The sequence below is a fragment of the Oreochromis niloticus genome, linkage group LG9 (assembly GCF_001858045.2).
Source record: "Oreochromis niloticus isolate F11D_XX linkage group LG9, O_niloticus_UMD_NMBU, whole genome shotgun sequence".
NCBI lineage: Eukaryota > Metazoa > Chordata > Actinopteri > Cichliformes > Cichlidae > Oreochromis > Oreochromis niloticus.
This window is the reverse complement of record NC_031974.2, coordinates 28,774,375-28,793,152: the sequence shown is the minus strand read 5'-3', so window position 1 is coordinate 28,793,152 and position 18,778 is coordinate 28,774,375. Positions and strand designations below refer to the sequence as shown.

General features: G+C 45.1%; 1 protein-coding gene across 2 annotated transcripts in view; it reads right to left on the bottom strand.

Moving 5' to 3' along the window:
* Positions 1 to 17,171, bottom strand: part of nrp1a (neuropilin 1a) — a 62,211-nt gene extending 45,040 nt beyond the window's left edge. For both annotated transcript variants that reach the window (XM_003450238.5, XM_005471660.4), the window contains exons 1-3: positions 16,626 to 17,171; positions 14,904 to 15,376; positions 13,466 to 13,640 (exon numbers count right to left, since the gene is read on the bottom strand). In XM_003450238.5, the coding sequence (XP_003450286.2) occupies positions 13,466 to 13,640; positions 14,904 to 15,201 (473 nt within the window). In that variant the 5' untranslated portion in view covers positions 15,202 to 15,376; positions 16,626 to 17,171. The remainder of the gene's footprint in view (positions 1 to 13,465; positions 13,641 to 14,903; positions 15,377 to 16,625) is intronic.
* Between the last annotated feature and the right edge of the window lie 1,607 nt (positions 17,172 to 18,778).

Genomic DNA, 18,778 nt, shown 5'->3' with positions numbered 1-18,778 from the left:
ATCATCTGGAAGACATTACGGGAAAACGCTTGGCCGGGCACTTTGACGCCTTCAGAAGTCACTCCTGTTGCCAGCTGTGTTAAATGCAGCTCTAATCTGTTACTCTAAACACCTGTGGGTGCTCACCTCTAGGGGCTAAGAATCCTGAGGGGGGGACAGAGGACAGTTAACAACTTCGATTTTGGATATTAAAGGCAGCACACGAACATGGCCTACTTATAAACCTCCCCATAGTTTTGGGGGGTTTGCTGCTTGTCTGCGTCCCACTGACCTGTCGAGCTAAACCCAGATTCCTCTTCTCAGGGGCCTGTGCGATGACCTTTTATGCTGCATCACTGCTGCTCTTGTTGTTATTCCCCATGACAATGCAATCTAGTTGAGCTGTGCACCTATTTATCTGTCTAGTCTGCTTTGGGCCTGGGTGGGCCTGCTAGCACACCACAACACACACAGATAATTACACACACACACAGTTAGCTGCCTACCACAGTGCTAATAGTGAAAACGGTTTGCCAATCCAGTGGGGAAATTAAAGGAAAAAAGAGAGGGAAAGAAGCGGTGGGTGGATGCGGAGGTGGTGGTGGTAGGGGGGCAATGTAATTCTCAACGACCTTCGCTTCACCGACTCAAATGTATTAGCCTGCCTTCTTTCTTCAGGCACAGAGAGAAAGCAATCCGCTAGTGTCAAACGAGAACATTAGCCCTCCTCACAAAGCTAAAGAGAAGGCGACAAACCACCGGCCTAACAATATAACAGTTATATTGCCTGAAGCTTTCCCATGGAAATAATCTGTCCTCCCTCTATAAATGTCTGCTTGATATGGTTCTACAAAAGCAATGCAATCTAAGGCAATGCAATAACGCTATGACAGACTGTATAAGGCTCACACAATTGGTTAGATTTCTTAATCAGACCATTTATAAGCTCAAGCTTGCTGCGGGAACCCCCCCCCAGAACAAGAGCTCTTTCTTTGCTATCGCCCCTTGCTTCAGCTGCATAAAGAACAAATGCCTGACCTCCTTTCTCAAGCATTTCTCTGTCTGCAAGCTAACATGAAAACATGTCACCTATAACATGTAAAAACAGCTCTGGGGAACATAAGTGGAACTGGCTAAACAGCAGACTTGGGACGGCTCTGCAGGACCCAGGGAGACTTAACAGGAAAACGGACCTTGTTGTAGGCTGTCAGAAAATTCCAGGCCCAGGGACTCGATTTATTAATGAGACTTGTCGAACAAACTGCCACTTGGGGTTTTGGTAAAACATTGTTAAGGTTTGAATAAGTGAGCGGGGGAGGGCAAAGATCAGTTGATCTCTGAGTTACTTTTCATATGCCTGGGGGCGGGACATGCCTCGCTCAAATAAAATGATCTGTCGTTCTCCACTTTCCATCCCTCACAGCATCCCCATTGCATGTGACATTCATTAACCTGAGCCTAGAATAACAGGTTCCATTTTTCCTTGGGCACCAGTCCAGCTTTAATGACCCTTGTGTCAGCTTGCCTGGACAGACAAGGAAGTAAGGAAGAAAAAATGAGGACGTAAACCAAGCCTACGTCTTAATGTTCGCAGCTCAAAACATTAACCTTAATGAACTTTCTGACTTCAAGATTTCGATTGGAGGCAGAGATCTAATTATTTAAACAGGAAAAAAAAAACCCACAGGGTTGTTTTAAGCTAACCTTAACTTCTCAAACCACAGAAAATTATTGCACGAGTTTACGTTCTTGGAGCATGGCAGCACACCCAGTGGAATAAACCACCAGCCAATCAGGGCCGAAGGCTTCAGAAGTGGTTCTCACTTGCGAGGGGCGGAGGGCATGATTGGTTAACTCGCCAACCATGCTTTTGTATAGATGGATGGAGATAAAAAAGATGGATGAAAAGTTGGATATTCCCCACCCAGATGGCCCAGCTGCAACCGTCAGTGGGCCTCTCTGGGTGTCACCCCCACACGGTTAGACGTATTTTTAGACGCTGTAGCTGTTTTGGATTTTGCGGCAGCCCTGGCCACACGTTCGTAAGCATATTCGCTTTCCTAAACTGCAATTATCATTAGCATTGATGGATTTAGCATGCTTCCATCCATTAGCTCCCCTAATTACACTGTCGAGAGATCTGCCATCGCCAACAATCAAATTAATGAATTTGGCTGTTTAGACTCAATTATTGCACACCCCAACTCCCCACCCCTTCTGCAACAAGCACAATAATCCCTTATTCAGAAATATGAGCACCCAGACTGACAGGAGGGAGATTTCTGCCCCAGGGGGGGCTCCTTCCCCGCTTAGCACAGAGCAGGCTCACACTAATGTGAACTTAAGGGATGATGGGAGGAGACAAGAAACAAGTGGGGGAAATAAAACTGACCACAAAAGCTCCCACTGTTAGCAGGCTGTCTGAATTGCCTGTGCTCACCTCACAAGTGAGGCCCACTGCACTTTGAACCCTGGGGAAGTATGTTCAGCTGACTCGCTTTCTGCTCCCATGAGCCACTGACGTGCCTGCAGGGCCAAAACAGAGCTGTGCATATTTCCAGTAATTCTCCGTGGACACACTTGGACTTTATTCCCTTACTCGAACAATGAAGCGCGACTAGTCGGTCATAACAACAAGACTATATGTCAGTAGTTACCTTGTAGTTCCTTGTACTAGTGTGATACTGCTAATTTGGAGGTTTGGGCCTTTTAAGGTATTATCGAACCAAAAATAAAACAGGTAGTTCTTTTTAAGTAATGCACTTAACAAAATTTGGTTTTAATGCATCTGAAAGTTAAGTCCTGCTTCAAGACAACTCAATGAGAAGAAAAATGTGGATGAAATGCAAAAAAAAACCCCTGATGACTTTCCCTTAAGTAAAGTATTAAAATAAGAAGGAGCTGTTTTTTTCCATATGTATCTAAAATATTTTCAAATATTCTGAAACTTTTATATGTTAAATTTTTGCTACAAATTTGGCCAATATTTCGTTTCATAGTACACATCTTGTTATAATGAATATTGTGGAAATGAGTAACTACAATCAATTAGAAAACTGCCCATGGCAAAATGGGAACACACATTTAGCACATTCCCCCCCTACTTAGTGAGCTTGGGAAATGAATCTGTTTTGCATACAGCAAATACAGCATACATGCTTCTGAGTGCAGATCAGAGCGTTCACACTCTGAATGTATGCGTTTCCAAATGAAGCGACTGGGCCTTTGGGTATTTTCTTGAAACATTGCTTGGAAGCAAAGTAGCTATATCTGTTACGGCCTTATTATTTAGTCAGCTTGACTTGGAGCTATTATGAAGAACTATGTCAGCGATACACCGACTCCTGAAAAGGTTTAACATGTGGACAAAACACAGCTAGAAACTGTGTGATATCATTTACAAAGGAACCAAAAAAGGCCGGCAGGAAATTAGTATAACATTTTTATTTTTTATTTTTAAAGCATGAAAAGAGAGCAACCAAAAAAAAAGATACAAAGGATGAAAAAGGTGTGTGATTTCTTAAAGATAGCAGAGAGAAAGACAGAGAGAGAGAGGGGAGAGGAGCACTCCAGTCCATTTCTGGGGCCATTACAGGAGGGAATGGCTCCCATTTGTCCCACCTTGACATTTGAGAGGATCTCTGATTACACATGAGAGAGGGGCAGGCAGAGGTGAGCGAGGAGAGAGTCCTCCACAGGGGTCTGTGGCACGGCTCAGATGATACGCCGTTGTTACAACAATGAGAAGTCAAGGGTAAAAATAACAGGGCACCAGGAGAAAGGGGTGATGTGGCACAGCAGGGCCGACTTGGATACTGTCTTTTTTTAAGCGTGCTATCCCCACCCTTCTTCTTGTCGCCTGCTCTACCCCACGGAGCACCTTGGTGACATAAGTACACGTGCACCCTGCTGGGAAGGAGGGAGCAAATGGGCCCTTTATCTGGACCTGTAATGAAGACTCAAAAATCCATAACCCTCAGCTGACAGGATATGTGCTGGTTTAACATTTCATCTCTTTATATAGCCCTTTAAGTAGGGGTCAAATATGTTGTTCAAGTGTAGGTATTCAAATCATCTCTAAACACATTATAATTTAAGAGCACAAAGACTCGCGGTTTAATGCGCATGAAACATGGAAACATGACGCTTTTTGCATATGAATGTTTCAATATGCAAAACACTTCATTGTCGTAAGCATGTTTGGAAAAGCCCAAGACTGTATGCCTCTGCTCGTGTTGAAAAATTTCATGCAGACTTCATTCCTGAATTGGGTTTTGTGCAGGCACAATGAGAAATGCCCGATTCCATCTGCTCTCACGATGCTAAAAATGACTACACACTCGGTTGATGTGATCATTTGTTCCTTATGTCGCATCATTGTGCTTGTAGATAACTGAGCACAGTTACGGACAAACACTTTGAATTTAAAACCCACATACCTTTTAAGAGAGGTACGTGGGATGGTGGTTCGCCGCTGCTCAGAATATGATTTTCTAATGACTGAGACCGTATGATGCAGGAGAGACTATAACCATGACACTAATCCTAAGGGTCAAAGAACAATATCCTGTTTATCCATGTCGCAAAAGGGTGTGTGCATTTGTGTGTGTGTGTGTGGTTTGGGGTATGGGTTAGGGTGCTTGTTAGAGGACAAAGTATTACTAGATATCCTGTTCATGACTGCATGTGTAGGATGTACAGCACATGATTGAGGTCAGGCTTGCTGGAACCATGTGAAAAGAAGAGCATTCAAAAAAAGGAGATAATTGTAAACAACTTTGTGCTAGTGACCCACTGAACTTCACATAGGACAAAAATCAGCTATGTGAGCTCTTCTTTGCTTCATCTTTTATGGCCTGACAAGAAAAAAAGAGCAGAGCCAACATCCAGCAGCATCTACAGAGGTAATCATCTATCTGCTTACAGCGGCACTCCCTGTCGAGTAATGAGCACGCCGCTTTCAAAGAAGAGGCAGGAGGAACCTGACGAGGAGAGTTAAAAAAAAAGGAGGAAAGGAAGGGAGGAGGGGAGCTGAGTTTGAGGTCAGCTAGAGGTAAAGCCTTCGGGTGCTGTTCAAAACTCTCTCGCCTCTCCACAATGGACAGGAAGGGGAGAAAGAGTGCGGCGTGGGTGGGGTGAAGGTGTTGGTTGTGTTAAGAGGAAACAGCTGAGGGGAGATAGAGAAGTTCAGTTGGTGATAGAGGGAGTGAAGGAAAAGCCACAAAAGAGAAAAGCAAAGCATGCAAACAGCTGATAGAGGTGCCAGCACGAATCCAGTAAAAAGGTCAGTGGTGTGAGTTCTTGCACATGGCTGTGCAATGCTTAGGATGCTTGAGGGCGATGGTAATAATAACTGCACCGGGAATTATTCAATTAAATATCCCATCCATCCCCACTGGCAATCTCCCTCCGCTTCCCTTTCTCTGTCCTCCCTGGAGTGGGTCAGAGAGCAGTCTGGGCAGGGTACTTCATGACCCGGTCATCTGGCTGGACATCTAGTCTCTTGGCTGGGAGCAGGACAAAACTGTGAACATGTGAACATTCCCCCTCCCCCCGTGGAGGACTGCGACTGTGTCCTCTTCAGTATGAGCGACCGATTAAAAAAAGAACAAACTACACCTGACCTCAGACTCGAGACAGCACAACCTGAATTTCTGAATGTTAACAGGAAGAGGAAGGAAGCGAGAAGAGGAAGAAAATAAATGAGGGAAGTGTTTCTACAGTTGGGACATATGTTTGCACAGTGAGGAGATCGGGCGATGCCAGATTCGGGGCAGTTTCCTTTCAATGTAAACTAGCCCTTGGATGGAAAAGCTAATATTTAAATCCTTGTGCTTTATTTCACTTTGACAACTGCATTGTTCCCAGATTGTGCAAAGAAGTCAGATTTTCCAACGATGCAGCACTCTGTAAGCCAAACGGGCCGTGCTGTGAGGGCCACATGCCAAGCAGTGCATCTCTTCCGTGGCGTTGGGCAGAGAGGCTGGATTCTTGGCATTGCAGAGCTGATTTAAGTGCTGATGACCGGCCAGCTTCTGCCAACATTTGGAGGGCAAGGTGACTCTTCCATTTACTGGCCTGACAATTGAACTTTACCATCGAGCTGGATTAGCGGCATTATTTCCCTCTGCTTTCTGGTAAAGCCTGCTGGTGATAGGCATACATATAAGAGAGGGGCCTTCTGGTTGGTTATCCCCTCATGAGTGAGGGTCATGGTGGAAATGGTGGGCAGGCACCAGACACCCTAGCTACTTATATTACTTATAGTGCTACCCTACTGAGATAACACCACAAATGATTGCTGCTAGGCTGGATATAAAGGCCGTTTTTACAATTACCACCAACTAACAAAAGAAATATACTTGTGAGGAAAAAAATGTAATAGTGGTTGTAATAAAAAAAAGAAAGGAAGAAAGAAAGAAAGACCACAACTACTGTTGCCAATTTAGTGAGGGGAGATCAAGCAAAGAACAAACAAAGCGAGGGATTGTGAGTGGCTCTAACTCAATCAGAGAGCAGTGGGGTACCACCCCATCAATCACTGTCTGCTTGCTGCCCTCGCCGAATCACGCTGAGTTGAGTGGTGAAGAACCACCAGAGAGCCAACGACCCGCTGTGGCGCAAACACAGTGACCGAAAATGACCCCAGGGATCTATCTGGGGGCTGAGACGGGAGGGCCCCTTGGCTTCCTATTTCCTACCTACCTACCTACCTACCCTCTCACCCACTGCAAACAAACTTTACCTTAAGAGAACCCCTCTGGAGACTTTGGCTTGATTGTCTGAATAGAGAGCCCTGTGGTCGCCGAGACCACCCCCTCCCACCTGCTGCCCCTTGTGGATCTGTAAGCACCGTGGCGTTAGGGCAACAAACAAGCTGAGCAGGCCACATCAATCAAAATCACGGGCCCCCTTTCAAGGTTAGACCACTGAGTGAAACGTGTCTGACAAGCCCGGCCACGCAGCATTAAAGCGTCTAGAAGTCCCTCGCCTATTCAACTAAAGGGCCTCCTCTCCTCCCTTTTCTCCTCTTTTTCTTACATTTTCTTACAGTTAATAGATGTAGAGAGCCGAGATTACCAAATGTTGTCCTGTAATCAGGAGTCGCTCCATTCGGTTTCCTTTTTTTCTTACAATCTGTTTTGGATAAAGGAGTTAAAAAAAAGCATAAGGCTGACATCTCTAAGCTGTGTGGGCCGCAGCTCCACTCCACAAGAAACTTCCATATAGGGGAAGCTTGTACTGGGTTGGAAAGAAGAAAGAAAAAGCTGAGCAGTGTGCCAGGAGCAGCTTAGGGATAGTAGACCCTGGCAAACACAAGGCGCTCACTCCCACACTGAGATGACAAACAAAACGGGCAGACATGTGAGACGCTGATGCTTTTGTGCTGTCACAGATATGTGACTGCTGACTTGAAATCCGGAGGGTTGTTCTTGAGCCCAGAGCTTGTCGTCTCCTTTTTTTCCCCCCTCTTTCCTTTCCCTCCCTCCTTCCCTCATCCCTCCTTTCTCCCCTTCTCCTCTGCCGTGAAGTGGACCTGCCTCCTGCTGCGAGGCAGAGTGGCTCGCCTCCCGGTTGTGGTTAGGTTGTTGTGCATGAATCAACGCGGTGACAGAGCAGCAGGGAGGATGGCAGATGCCACGGCCAGAAAGCTTTTCAATCAGGCTGCCCTTCCAAGCTGCTGCCAAGGTGAAACACTTCACCGGTGGATGAAAAAAAAAGACCCTGAACCCCACGGTCACTCTCACTCGCTCGCACACGCATACATGTGCGAGCACACATGTGCCCAGACCTACTTTAATCCCGCTCATTAGCCGGGGAGTAAGCCCTTCATGTTTAAAAGAGATGAAGAAGGAGAAGAAAGGGAGTAATGAGAGTGAAGGTCAGTGGTTTTCTGATGCAACATCTCTGTCTGCTGTCTGTTCTGCTCTGGCCTCCTGTTAATTAACTGCGGCTTTCATTTGCTTTTTGCTTTAAACGGCTCACCTGCCTCATTAAGAGTTGCGTTTTTTGCACTGAGAACGCTCGTCTCTGGAAGTTTTTTTTTTGGAATCCTTGCTGGCAAAATAAGGCTCCGTATAATTACAGTGAAGTCCAAACAAGACACATTCAAAGTGGATTGCTTGCTCTTTGAGATGCTGCTGACAAGCTTTTTTTTTTTTTTTTTCCTAAGGCGCAGTGTTTCAATGTAATTTCGCCTCTGATTTGATTTCCATTGTTATGAGCTGTAGGAGTCTATTGCTGCAGAGAATACCAGGTGCACAATTTGAGCTGCCATTGTCAAAGCCGCTAGTTAAAAGAAGCGGTGTCGCCCTACGCACTCCGTTTTGCTGCGCCTATTTCACGGCGCCAATTTGAACTCCCCCACCCCTACCCCCACCCCCACCCCAGCATGGATGCTTCAGCGACATGCACTTAAAAAAAACACATAGAGAACAGAGTGACAGCAGAAATGAATGCCCTCTAACCAGCTGTAAGTATCTCTAACAATCCACGTCAATTTAGAGACCCAACTGGCAGCACTGTGGGTCACAGCCCCTCCTTTCAGAGCTACCACCACCACCACCACATCACCACCTGCTAACAGAACATTTCTGTTGCATTCCTGTTTTTTTTCTTTTTAATTATTTTCCTCTGACGGCTACTAAACAAACAGTCCACCTGTGCTCCTTTGCCTGCAGTTACCTTGCACAGCCGGTTTTGAGAAGAATAAGCAACACTTGTTGCACGTGTGAGCTGTAGTGTCAGAGCAGCGTTTTGTTGTTGTTGTTTTTTTTAACTAACTTTTTGTATTTGCTTAACTGAAGTCTTTCCCTGCACAAAAGACACTGGTGCTCTGGGGAAAATGAAAGCAACAATGCTGGAAAAACAGCAGAACAGCTTCAGGGACTGCGACACTCAAGCACCAACACAAGGGCTGGTTGTTTCTAAGTGTTGCAGCCGTCTTCCAGAGACCACACGTGGAAAAGAAATGCACGTGTGTTTTGGATCTCATGAGATTAGATTTTTCGTGTTATGATAACTTTGTATTTTTTCCATTTTATGTGAGCATCAGAATTAAGTACAAATCTAGTAAATGTTATGGGGTTTTTTTATGAGGAAATCATAGTACAACTTGTATAGAAAATAGAAACATTCCTCTCATGTGGTGGCCCTCTGTGCAGGCTTGTGCCTTGGGATATGCCACGTCCATTTTTTGAGCCTCGCCTGCAGCTGCAAGATAAGTTACAGAGTGATTGTGAGGTGGGTAATCAAAACAAGCAAGAAGCAGCTAAGATTAAGGGAGGAGCTCTTGCTTCTGCTGGTCTTTATACTGTAGCTGCTGTGTGCTATTAAGGCTGGAATGGTAACAAGGGAATTAGGAAAAGTGGCCAAGAGGATCTTGTCCCTAAATCCCCTTCTGTCCTCCACTCTCACTTCCTAGAAACAGGTGGCAGTCACCTTTGTGGGACACTGTGCCCATGTTGAGTGGAGTTAGTGGGATTCCACATGACAAAGAAAGAGCCATGGTTACAGGGTCAGTTAATACCCCCACCCCCCACTTCCCAAGTTCCTGTCACCTCTGGATCTCCATGCCACAAGGGGTAGGATGCCTATTATAAAAGGGACATAGCAGAGAATGTTTGTCTTCCCAGCAGGCCAAGCAGCTCTGTGTGTGTGTGTGTGGGGGGGGGGGGGGGGGGGAATCAGTGGGAGCCTGGAGCAAAGGGGCATAAGGACAGAGAAAGGAGAAAACTACAATTAAGAGAGGATACAGGTGCTTTTCCAAGCTTTCAGTTACAGGCACCTGAAGATTTGAGGGGGGGCTCGATGACTTTTGAACTCTGTGTTGAGGTGGGATGTTTTCGATCTCACTCACAAAGAGCTGCTCGAGAAGGCATTCCTTGAATATCTTCTCTGCTTAGTACCATCCTGCCATACGTGTCATCTGAACCCCTCCTCATGCTACTCTGCAAGTTGGAATTTCAGCAAGGTCCCAGGAAAATACCAGGGAAAGGCAAAGAAAGCAGGGAAGGCTAAGAAAGAGGAGGCTGTGTCTCCTTCTCCTTCTGGTTTTTATCCCTCTCTCTCTGTTCCAGCACGACTTCAACTGGCTTACAGACTGCAAGGGAGTTTTCAGTGAGCTGAAGACAGAAGAGCTTTTTTGGAGGGGGTTTGTTTTCTTGCTTTCTTTTTGGTTTGGTCAGCAAATCCAGTGCTATCAAAGATTCATAATGTTGTCAGGAGTACATCATATCTCGAGAAAGTTGGCTCCCCTCCTTGACTCAGCAAGAGAGGAGGAGGAGGAAAAAACAGCCTCCAGCTTCAGATGAAATATTTCTAGGTCTTGATTTAGTTGAGTTTAAAACTAGAAACCTTCACCAGATTTACTTGAATCTTACAAAATAATAATAATAATAATAATGATGATGATGACACGAGTCTGTTAATCATATATGAAACCTACTCATCACTTCTTTAGATCCATCTCCACTTATACCTCCACATGACAGAGCTAGTGGAGCCAGATGAGCCTGACAGGCCTTATCAGATAACCGTGAATAAAGAGGGAGAATAGGTGCGCGGCGCGAAAGCATATCTGTTTACTCCAGCTTTTCACTCCGGCTAAGCTTGCTCATTCCGACGACTTTCAGAGCGAATTGACTTCAAATATTTGCCTTGAAGCGGGCTGCGCCTTTGCCTCAAACTTCATTAGCTGTGCGAGGCAAGTGAGGGCGGCTCCAGCTCCCCCCAACCCCCGCCCCCACGAAAAACTCCACTCTGTGAAAGTCTACAACGGTGCGTGAAAGGTAAACACGTTCTGCATTCAGAATCGCAGGGCTCACTTAGTCGCCTTATCTCCGTGATGAAGTGTTTTCCTCCTCCAGCTCTCAGGATACAGGCCCCTGCACTTCCCCAAACAAACCTGTCAAGGGGAGCGAGCACGTGCAACAACAGCAGCAGCAGCAGCAGCAGCACGGCAGCCAGGCTCCACTCACAGGGAAGGCTGTTTTTCTTTTCTTTTCCAGGAGCACCACTTTGAGTGCTTCTTGTTTAGTTTGCTGATAAGACCCATGTTGGAGAACATGTGGTGCATGTGTGTTCCATTTGCCCACTAATTAGATTGCAAGGCAGTGCACTGAAGCATGCATTGTAACCCCACCGCCTCCACCTCCACCCACTCTGCCGGTCCATCAGATAAGGAAGCCATTCTGGGCTCTCATCAGTTTCCATTATGTAAAGGGTTGACTTGGTGAGTGGGGCTCCAAGAGGGACTCTGATGGCTCAACACAAATCGCACCCAACCCAACTACTGTCTGCAGATACATGAGTCACTTATGTTCCCTCACTTATAATCAAGTTACCCATGGACATTGCCATGTCAGCTATTAGGCCAGCAATCAGCCTTCATGTTGCACAGTGCCATAGTTTTGAAATTAAGGAGGGTGGAGTGTGTGTGTGTGTGTGTCTGTGTAGAATATGTTGCGAAGTAGAAGCAAAGTCCCATGAAAACCACTCCATTAACAGCATTAAAAATGAAACGGCACACGGGGTTAAAAATAGGAAAAAGGCTGTGGGTTAGGCTGACCCCATTTTCAGGTGCAATCTCTGTGAGGCCCACATGAATCAGAGACTCAGTGACTCAAGTCATCTGTTAATTTTTTCTTTTTCCTCAGGACAAGCAGGTTATAGCTTCCTAACCACTGAGTCTTCTTCAAATGTAATGAGAGGCAAAAGAAAACCAGAAGCAGCAACAAGGCCCTTCTGACACCCACTGCACAAACTTCATTTGCTGACAAACGCATGAGCGACTGGTTAACTGGAAACCACCAAATTTGTGGCTGCTAAATGAAAGAGCAGTGCTAATTTGCAAATGACACATCAGTGGCTCACTGAGCTCAGTCCTCCCTCCTTTCAAACAAAAAAAAAAACCTTCCTTGCTCCCGCAGCAACTCCATTCTCCTTGCTGCGTGTGTTTAGACACAGGAAATTCATTCCTGACTAATTTGATTAACACAAGCATTGTTACTGCTGCCCCTACTCCTACTCCAGTCCCTTCCTCACTCTCAGTTTCTAACTAAGGACCTCAGACAGCTTAACGGCCCCCCGGTGCTGAAATTGAACCCAAAAGAAGTGTCAAAGGAGCACCTGCACTCCAAAAAGCAGTAGCATCCCACTCTGCACTAAACCCCTGTCAGCAGTAAAGAAAAGTTAAAGTGGGATTTAAATCTGGGATTAAAATAAATAAATAAATAAAAGAAGCCTGCGAGCGTATATACTGGGGCCAATTCAAGGAGCACAAAAGAAAGTGTAGGGTCCAGGTTTTGGGTGGAGCGGAGATACAGTAACAGGATCCAGCAAAGCCCTCTACTCTCTGGAGCCCTGCAGCGTAAACAAACAGCTGAGACAGAGACAGGGCAGAGGCACCGACACACATGCACACACACACACATACACACTAAACACCACATCACACACAATCAGACTGAGGCAGTCTGCCCAGGCAAGGCTCACCTCAGGGCACCCACACTGACACCGGCTCATCACATTACTGTCTGTCTCTGGTTTCATCAGCTTAAACTATCTATCTGACAACAGCTTAGCCTTTTTGCTGGATGCAACAGCTCACAGCTTACAGGTCAAATAAGGATCGGTAAGTAACTGTCGCTGAGAGCGCCACCTTAAAAGAGTGCTTTCAGTAAGTTTGGGGTGAGGTGGAGGGGCCCTAGTGAAAATAAAATAAAATAAAAAATCCCATGTCAGCCAGATAATTTCACTTTGTTCTGACTTTATTAAAGTGGTTGTCTAATTAAAACAAGCTGTTTTTAATGCAATCACTTCTTTGTTTTTATTTGTTTAGAAAGTAATTGGATTTCGAGTCACTGGTTTACTGCTCAGACACTTTATTAGACATTCTTTTTTTCATGCAGTGGAGAAAGTAGCCGCAATTAACCGCCTCTGCTGAGGTTTTGGCCTCTTCAATCCCCTTCACCCCCCTTCCCCTCGCTCCGTCTTCTGCAGAAGCACAGCAGTTCAAATCAGTATTAAATGCTGGTGACTTCACTCCACAAAGACGAAAATCAAGGACATTCCAAAACCAAATGGCAGGGGCGAGACATTCCTACTCCCCTATGTAGTGCCAGAGCTGGATTACAATAAGACAGTTTTCACTGAGCCCACCTCCGACACTAGATGGCGCAGTTTCATGAGCAATGGGCATGAGGGGAGAGGAGGAGTGGGATTCAGACTTGCGTTACAGACAGCACTTTAACAGTGCCTGTAAATCAAATATAAATAAACTTAAATCTGTAGGTGCTCCTTCCACCGCCAACAGAAGAAAAACACACATTTACTGTTTTTGGCAGAGGTCTCACTGTTCTTTTTTTTTTTTTTAATTCCCTATCTTTCGATCAAATTGGGCCCCCGGGGACAAAATCTGCCGGAATGAACGAGCATTTGTATTTGCACATGTGTTTTTCATGGAGAAGAAGCGCGGTTCACGTACTTGCACTCCCGGTCCTCCAGATCAAAATGCGGATTGAAGTTGATGAGGATCCGCTGGTGAGGACCAGGCGCCGAGATCACCCACACGCATCTCTGAGAAGGGGGATAAGACGCGGGGTATCCGGGCGAAGTGAGGTAGTTGGCGGTTGAGATTCTGATGTTGCCCCCGCATTTATCTGCAGCGGGGAGGGGAGAGAAAATAAAAGAGAGAAGTTCTTAAAGGATACGGAAACAAGCGAGAGTGATACTCACATCCTTGGCAGCTCAGAGAGACACAATAGTTTGGACTACTACAGCGAGCTTTACATGACCATCTCTCTCACACACAACACACTGCAGACAAATCATCTTCTTCTTAGGAATAATGTTTTGGTGTAAGTGTGGAGCGAAAATGTTGTTCCAGAAAACCAGACCGCTGCTCTGCGAGATGTTGCAAACGTGCTTATCTATCTTTAGAGTGGAAAAAATAATCATCAGATTGCGACTCTACGGTGAGGGTTAGTCAACAGCAAAATAACGCAGTGATGGAAAATTATCAGTAACGAGCGAGTGAAATTCGCTTAGTCGTTAATTTCATGCTGTGACATGCACATGCTTAAATTACACTGCCACACATTACGAGGAGAAAATGATAAGCCTTTGCTGACTGATCCATATAACACAAAGGACCGAACAAGAAGACGCCCTTTTATTATTTATTAATTATTTATTGTTATTATTTTCAGTCATTCTCCTTTAATCTTGCATGTAAAAGTATCCACTCGTTAAAAAACAAAGTTCATTTTGCTTTTATTTCTGTGTTATAAAAGCTCCAGTGTGCTTTCCTAACGCATTCTCCCTCCGAAGCCTTTCACAGCGGAAAATAAAAGCTGAAGCGAAACAGAACCTCCGAGAATAGAAACCGGGAAAGTTGTGCAAGCCGAGCGTTTGGGCTGACTTTTTGAACTTCATCCTGACTTAGAAATTCTTTACCAGGAGCACAAGAACCTGGATGCCCTAAAAAAGTAGTTGAATTGGTTTAAAAACTGCTTTATTGTTGGAATTAAGTCTTTGAAAAATATCTGCAAAGAAAGCAAATATTCAGGAGTATTTTAATGGCCTTTTGGTAGAAAATATTTGAACGGAAACAAGGTAACAACCCTAACGCGCTGGTCAACAGGAATATAAAAGAGATCCCATAAATACAAGTGAAATCATATAGGAGTAAAAACGGGTTTAAAGAAGGCTACAGATGAGTGTCAGTAAAGTCACTTTACTAAGTCTGTGCGGAAATAATATCAGAGGGGTTTTCTTTAGGCGTTGGTAGAATGAGCAGGTGAGCGCCTTGTGAGTTTGCCCGGAGATCAGTGAGGGCTAATCTTTAGAAAAAACACCGGGATTAGTAGCTTTGCAGAGTACATAAAATCTTTATTTATAGAGAGATCAGATGTCACACTTACCGTTTTTGAAAGCCTTGGCCACCGAGAGGATTCCCATGAACAGGATAAAGACTAATCCACAATGCATCCTTGTTTTATCACCAGAAAAAAAAATAAAATTACGAGTATATAGATATAAAAAAAAAAAACCAAACAAAACAAAAACAGAATCCTCTGAAAATAAACTCCTCCAAAAGATTTTTTTTCCTCCCGGGAAAGTATTCTTCTCTCTGCTCTGACCAACAAATAAAGCTGAAGTGTCTCTTAACGAAGTTAGGAGTGATCTGAGTGTGGGCTCAGGTCGCTGGCATCCTGTCATTCAGCTCCGGTTTCCTCTCGCCTGCGCCGTCTGCTCTCCACTCTCCAGCGCCGACCTTGCCATATCCTCTCCAAAACAAGCCAAAGCGCAAGGCGGGCGAAGAATCAGCCACTCCAACCCGGTCTTTTGCGTCCTTGGTCCGTCAGAAGGTGCCCGGGCAGGATGTAATCCTTGGCTGTGGAGTGCACAAAAAACAAAACAGCACAAACGTGAGAGGTGAGCAGACTATGAAAGCGTGTCGCCTCCGTGCGCACTGGACATTCCCCAAAAGTGTCTAAAAGCGCCTTAACTGACACAATTAAGACTCTGAAGGCACGGGTACACCCCTTTCCCCCAAATTGTGACCCGCTTTGCTTCAATAGGCTTAGAGTAGAGACTGGGAGAGGTTGGTGATTGGCTTGATTACAAATAGCCAACCTATGTCTGAGAGCCGTCGCGTCTTTATAAGTAAGGAGAGCGGCACACTGAGTCGCAGAGCACCAGCGGTCCGTTAAGTGACACTACTCTCTCTCTCTCTCTTGCTCTCTCTCCCTCTTTCTCTCTCTCTGTTACTCACTCACGCTCTCTTCCGCTCTCTGTGACAACAAGGAGTCTGACATTAATGCAAGATGTAGCGACACAACACTAAGCCCCCCACCCCAGCAACTATCTGAGATCTCGCCATAAACATCAACAGCAGCAGCAGCAACAGAATGCTACTCCTGGAGAACAGGCTACCACTCAAGCCTGGATTTTAGGCGGTATTGTAGAGGGCATTTCCCCGGGATGTGGTCATTAGCTTGTGTGTGGGACCGATGCCTTTATGTTATAAACCTGAACTATCTTTTCCGCCCAAGTTCCCCTTTGTGGCTCCAAGTCCTAAAAACACAGATAACATTGCTCAGATGTAAGCCCATTTGTATCGAAGTGCTTATTGTGGGCCTATTTTTTCCACTACAGTGTTTCCATCTTTCTCTTTTATTTTGATTTTATTATTTTTATTATGTTATTTGCATGCCTTTTATCCACCACGAGCTATGTAAATGCTACTGCTCTTAATAACCACCCCACATCAGTGACACCATTTAGCTGGCACTCTGAAAATTTAAAAGGAAATCAATTAAAGCATAAATTACGGTACAGCCTCGAGTCGGTTACTCAAGGCTGCCCTTACTGGGTCACACTACACAAAAAGGAAAGAACCTCAGCAAACACAGCTTGCTCTACTCTAAATTCCTGCATTAAAAGAAAGTAAGCCAGTGTATGAATAACAATAAAATCGACGGTAGAATAATAAAATGGTCATATCAGCCAAATGTGTAAAAACTGCATTAAAAACGATGACAGACTGCTCTGACATTAAGTGGACTCACAGCAGAAGATTTCTTTCAGTCCCTCACACAAGTTAAATACATTCACAAAAAAAAGAAAAAAGCTGCATTCACCTGCTTCTTCGGGACTCGCAAACCTGCAGGCATCCAACCCTCCCCACTCCACTTTCAACACGAGTGGAGCGGAGTGTACGATCCGATAGGCTTCCCCCAAATCCTATTAAAATGACACCAAATCTTCTTCCGAGCTCCCAAAAAAGCAAGCCAACGTATCCTCCCCCCACGATAAAAGAAAAAAAAAAAACTCCTCCCTGGGCTACACGCCGTGGAAGAATCGCACCGCAGTCCAGTCCAAACCGCGCAAAGGCGCACTGCCGACACCCGGAGACGCTCTCCCCTCTCCGCGTACAGACGGTCCCTTCACCGCGGATCTCTCAGGGTCTCCCTGGCTGTTTAGCTCTCATTCACGCGCGGTCCAAACTGCAATACGACCAGCGTGTGGAGGAACAGTGTTGAAAATTCTTCAGTGAGGGGGGTGGGATAAAAAAAATTCAACAGGATAAAAAAAATAAAAGTCCTTATTGGTTTAATTCAACTTGTTTCCCGTCTCTCTCCGTGCGCCACCGCTCTCGGCTCCTCCACTGATGCAAATGCAGAGGGTTTGAGTCCCCTGCTAGCCACACACACACGCACACACACGCCCCTTTACGAGAGAGGAGCGCGCGGGCGCGCGCGTGTCGGTGTGTGCGTCTCTGCAATGCTTATGCAGATTTCACTCAACTGCCTTTCTCTACCTGCCCGTGGGCTTTGTTGGACCCTTTTGGGATGTCACATTACACGTGAAATACTGAACCGACAACGTCTCTGCGCACATGAGCCATCATGAAATATTATTATTATTATTATTATTATTATTATTATTATTATTATGTATTTATTTATTCATTCATTCATTTATTTATTTATTTGTACACACACCATCCCGTGGGGAGCTGGACCATTAAATACAAATGCTAAACATTATAATCCACATAGAAATGTCGCATTAACACAATATAGACACTGTGTGGTCCTGTACAGTTTTCTGGAAGCTTATAGAGGCCCAAGGGGACTCGACGAAGTTGTGTTGCTGTGATCAAAGAAGCTGTGAACTGGTCGTGAAAGACATTAGGGATGTAAGAAGCAACACTGAAAAGGGAGATCAAGTTGGCTAATCATGGACAATATAGTCCCTTTATTTCTTTATTCCTTTATTTTTATTATTCACTTATAATTCATGAGAAGCAAGACCTTTCCAGATCAACAGATTGTTTAGCGGAGAGCAGAGTGACAGCAAAAGTTTTACTTATGAATGAGGTTGTGAAGTCATTGAAAGGAACTCCTCTAATGACATTTCATCACAAAGGTTTGTCAAAACATCCTTCAGTGGTTTATTCAATTGTGCAACTTTCCAGAAAGAGGAACTCAAAGCAAAGTTTCATTGTTTCACACAGATTAAACTTCCTTCACTCTGCTTCTTTAGTCGCACTCGTTTGGCCCCAAAGCCTTGCAAACAGGCTTTCACTGGAGCTCTCTCTGCTGTTTTTAGCTCAATTAACTGCAATAAGCGGAGGTTTCCGAGCGCAGGTTCGTGGCTGGCAGGTTTCTGCCCTGTAGGGGGCAACAAAGCAGGCGAGCAGCTCAGAGAGAGCAACCCATTGCTCCTCAGGCTCACCTCACTGTGCAGCCTTTGAGATTGCACAGCTGTGTTTATAACCAGAGCGCACTCATTCAAGGATTTTGCAGACTTAATCATTATATTCACTATAAATCCAGTTTACCATGCGTCAGCATTAAAGTTGCTTTTTTCTCTTCCTAGCATTAGTGGCAGCACAAGAATCTTAATATAGTGTATATTATATCCTGCTTGTTCTATGATAAACACAAGCACCACTTTGTTGCTTCAGAAGGCTGATGTGCAGCTATACAAAATGTATTGAGATGTCTCCTGTTTGAAAAGTTTCTGTGGAACAATTTAGCAAGATAAGCTCGCAAACCTCGTCCATTATTATTTCTTATTCCTAGAGAGAGAGACAGAAGGAGGAACAAGTGGCTTTATTCCCACCCCGGCCTCAGTAATTCTCTGTCTTCCTGATAACACAAATGCTAAAACGGTGCCGGGCATCTGTATCAAAGGCAGCACTAACTAGCCTTTCGTGTCTCCCGGATAACACAAGGAACAATGGCTTAGAGTCATTTCACAAGGGTGCCTGTGAGTGCCATATCTA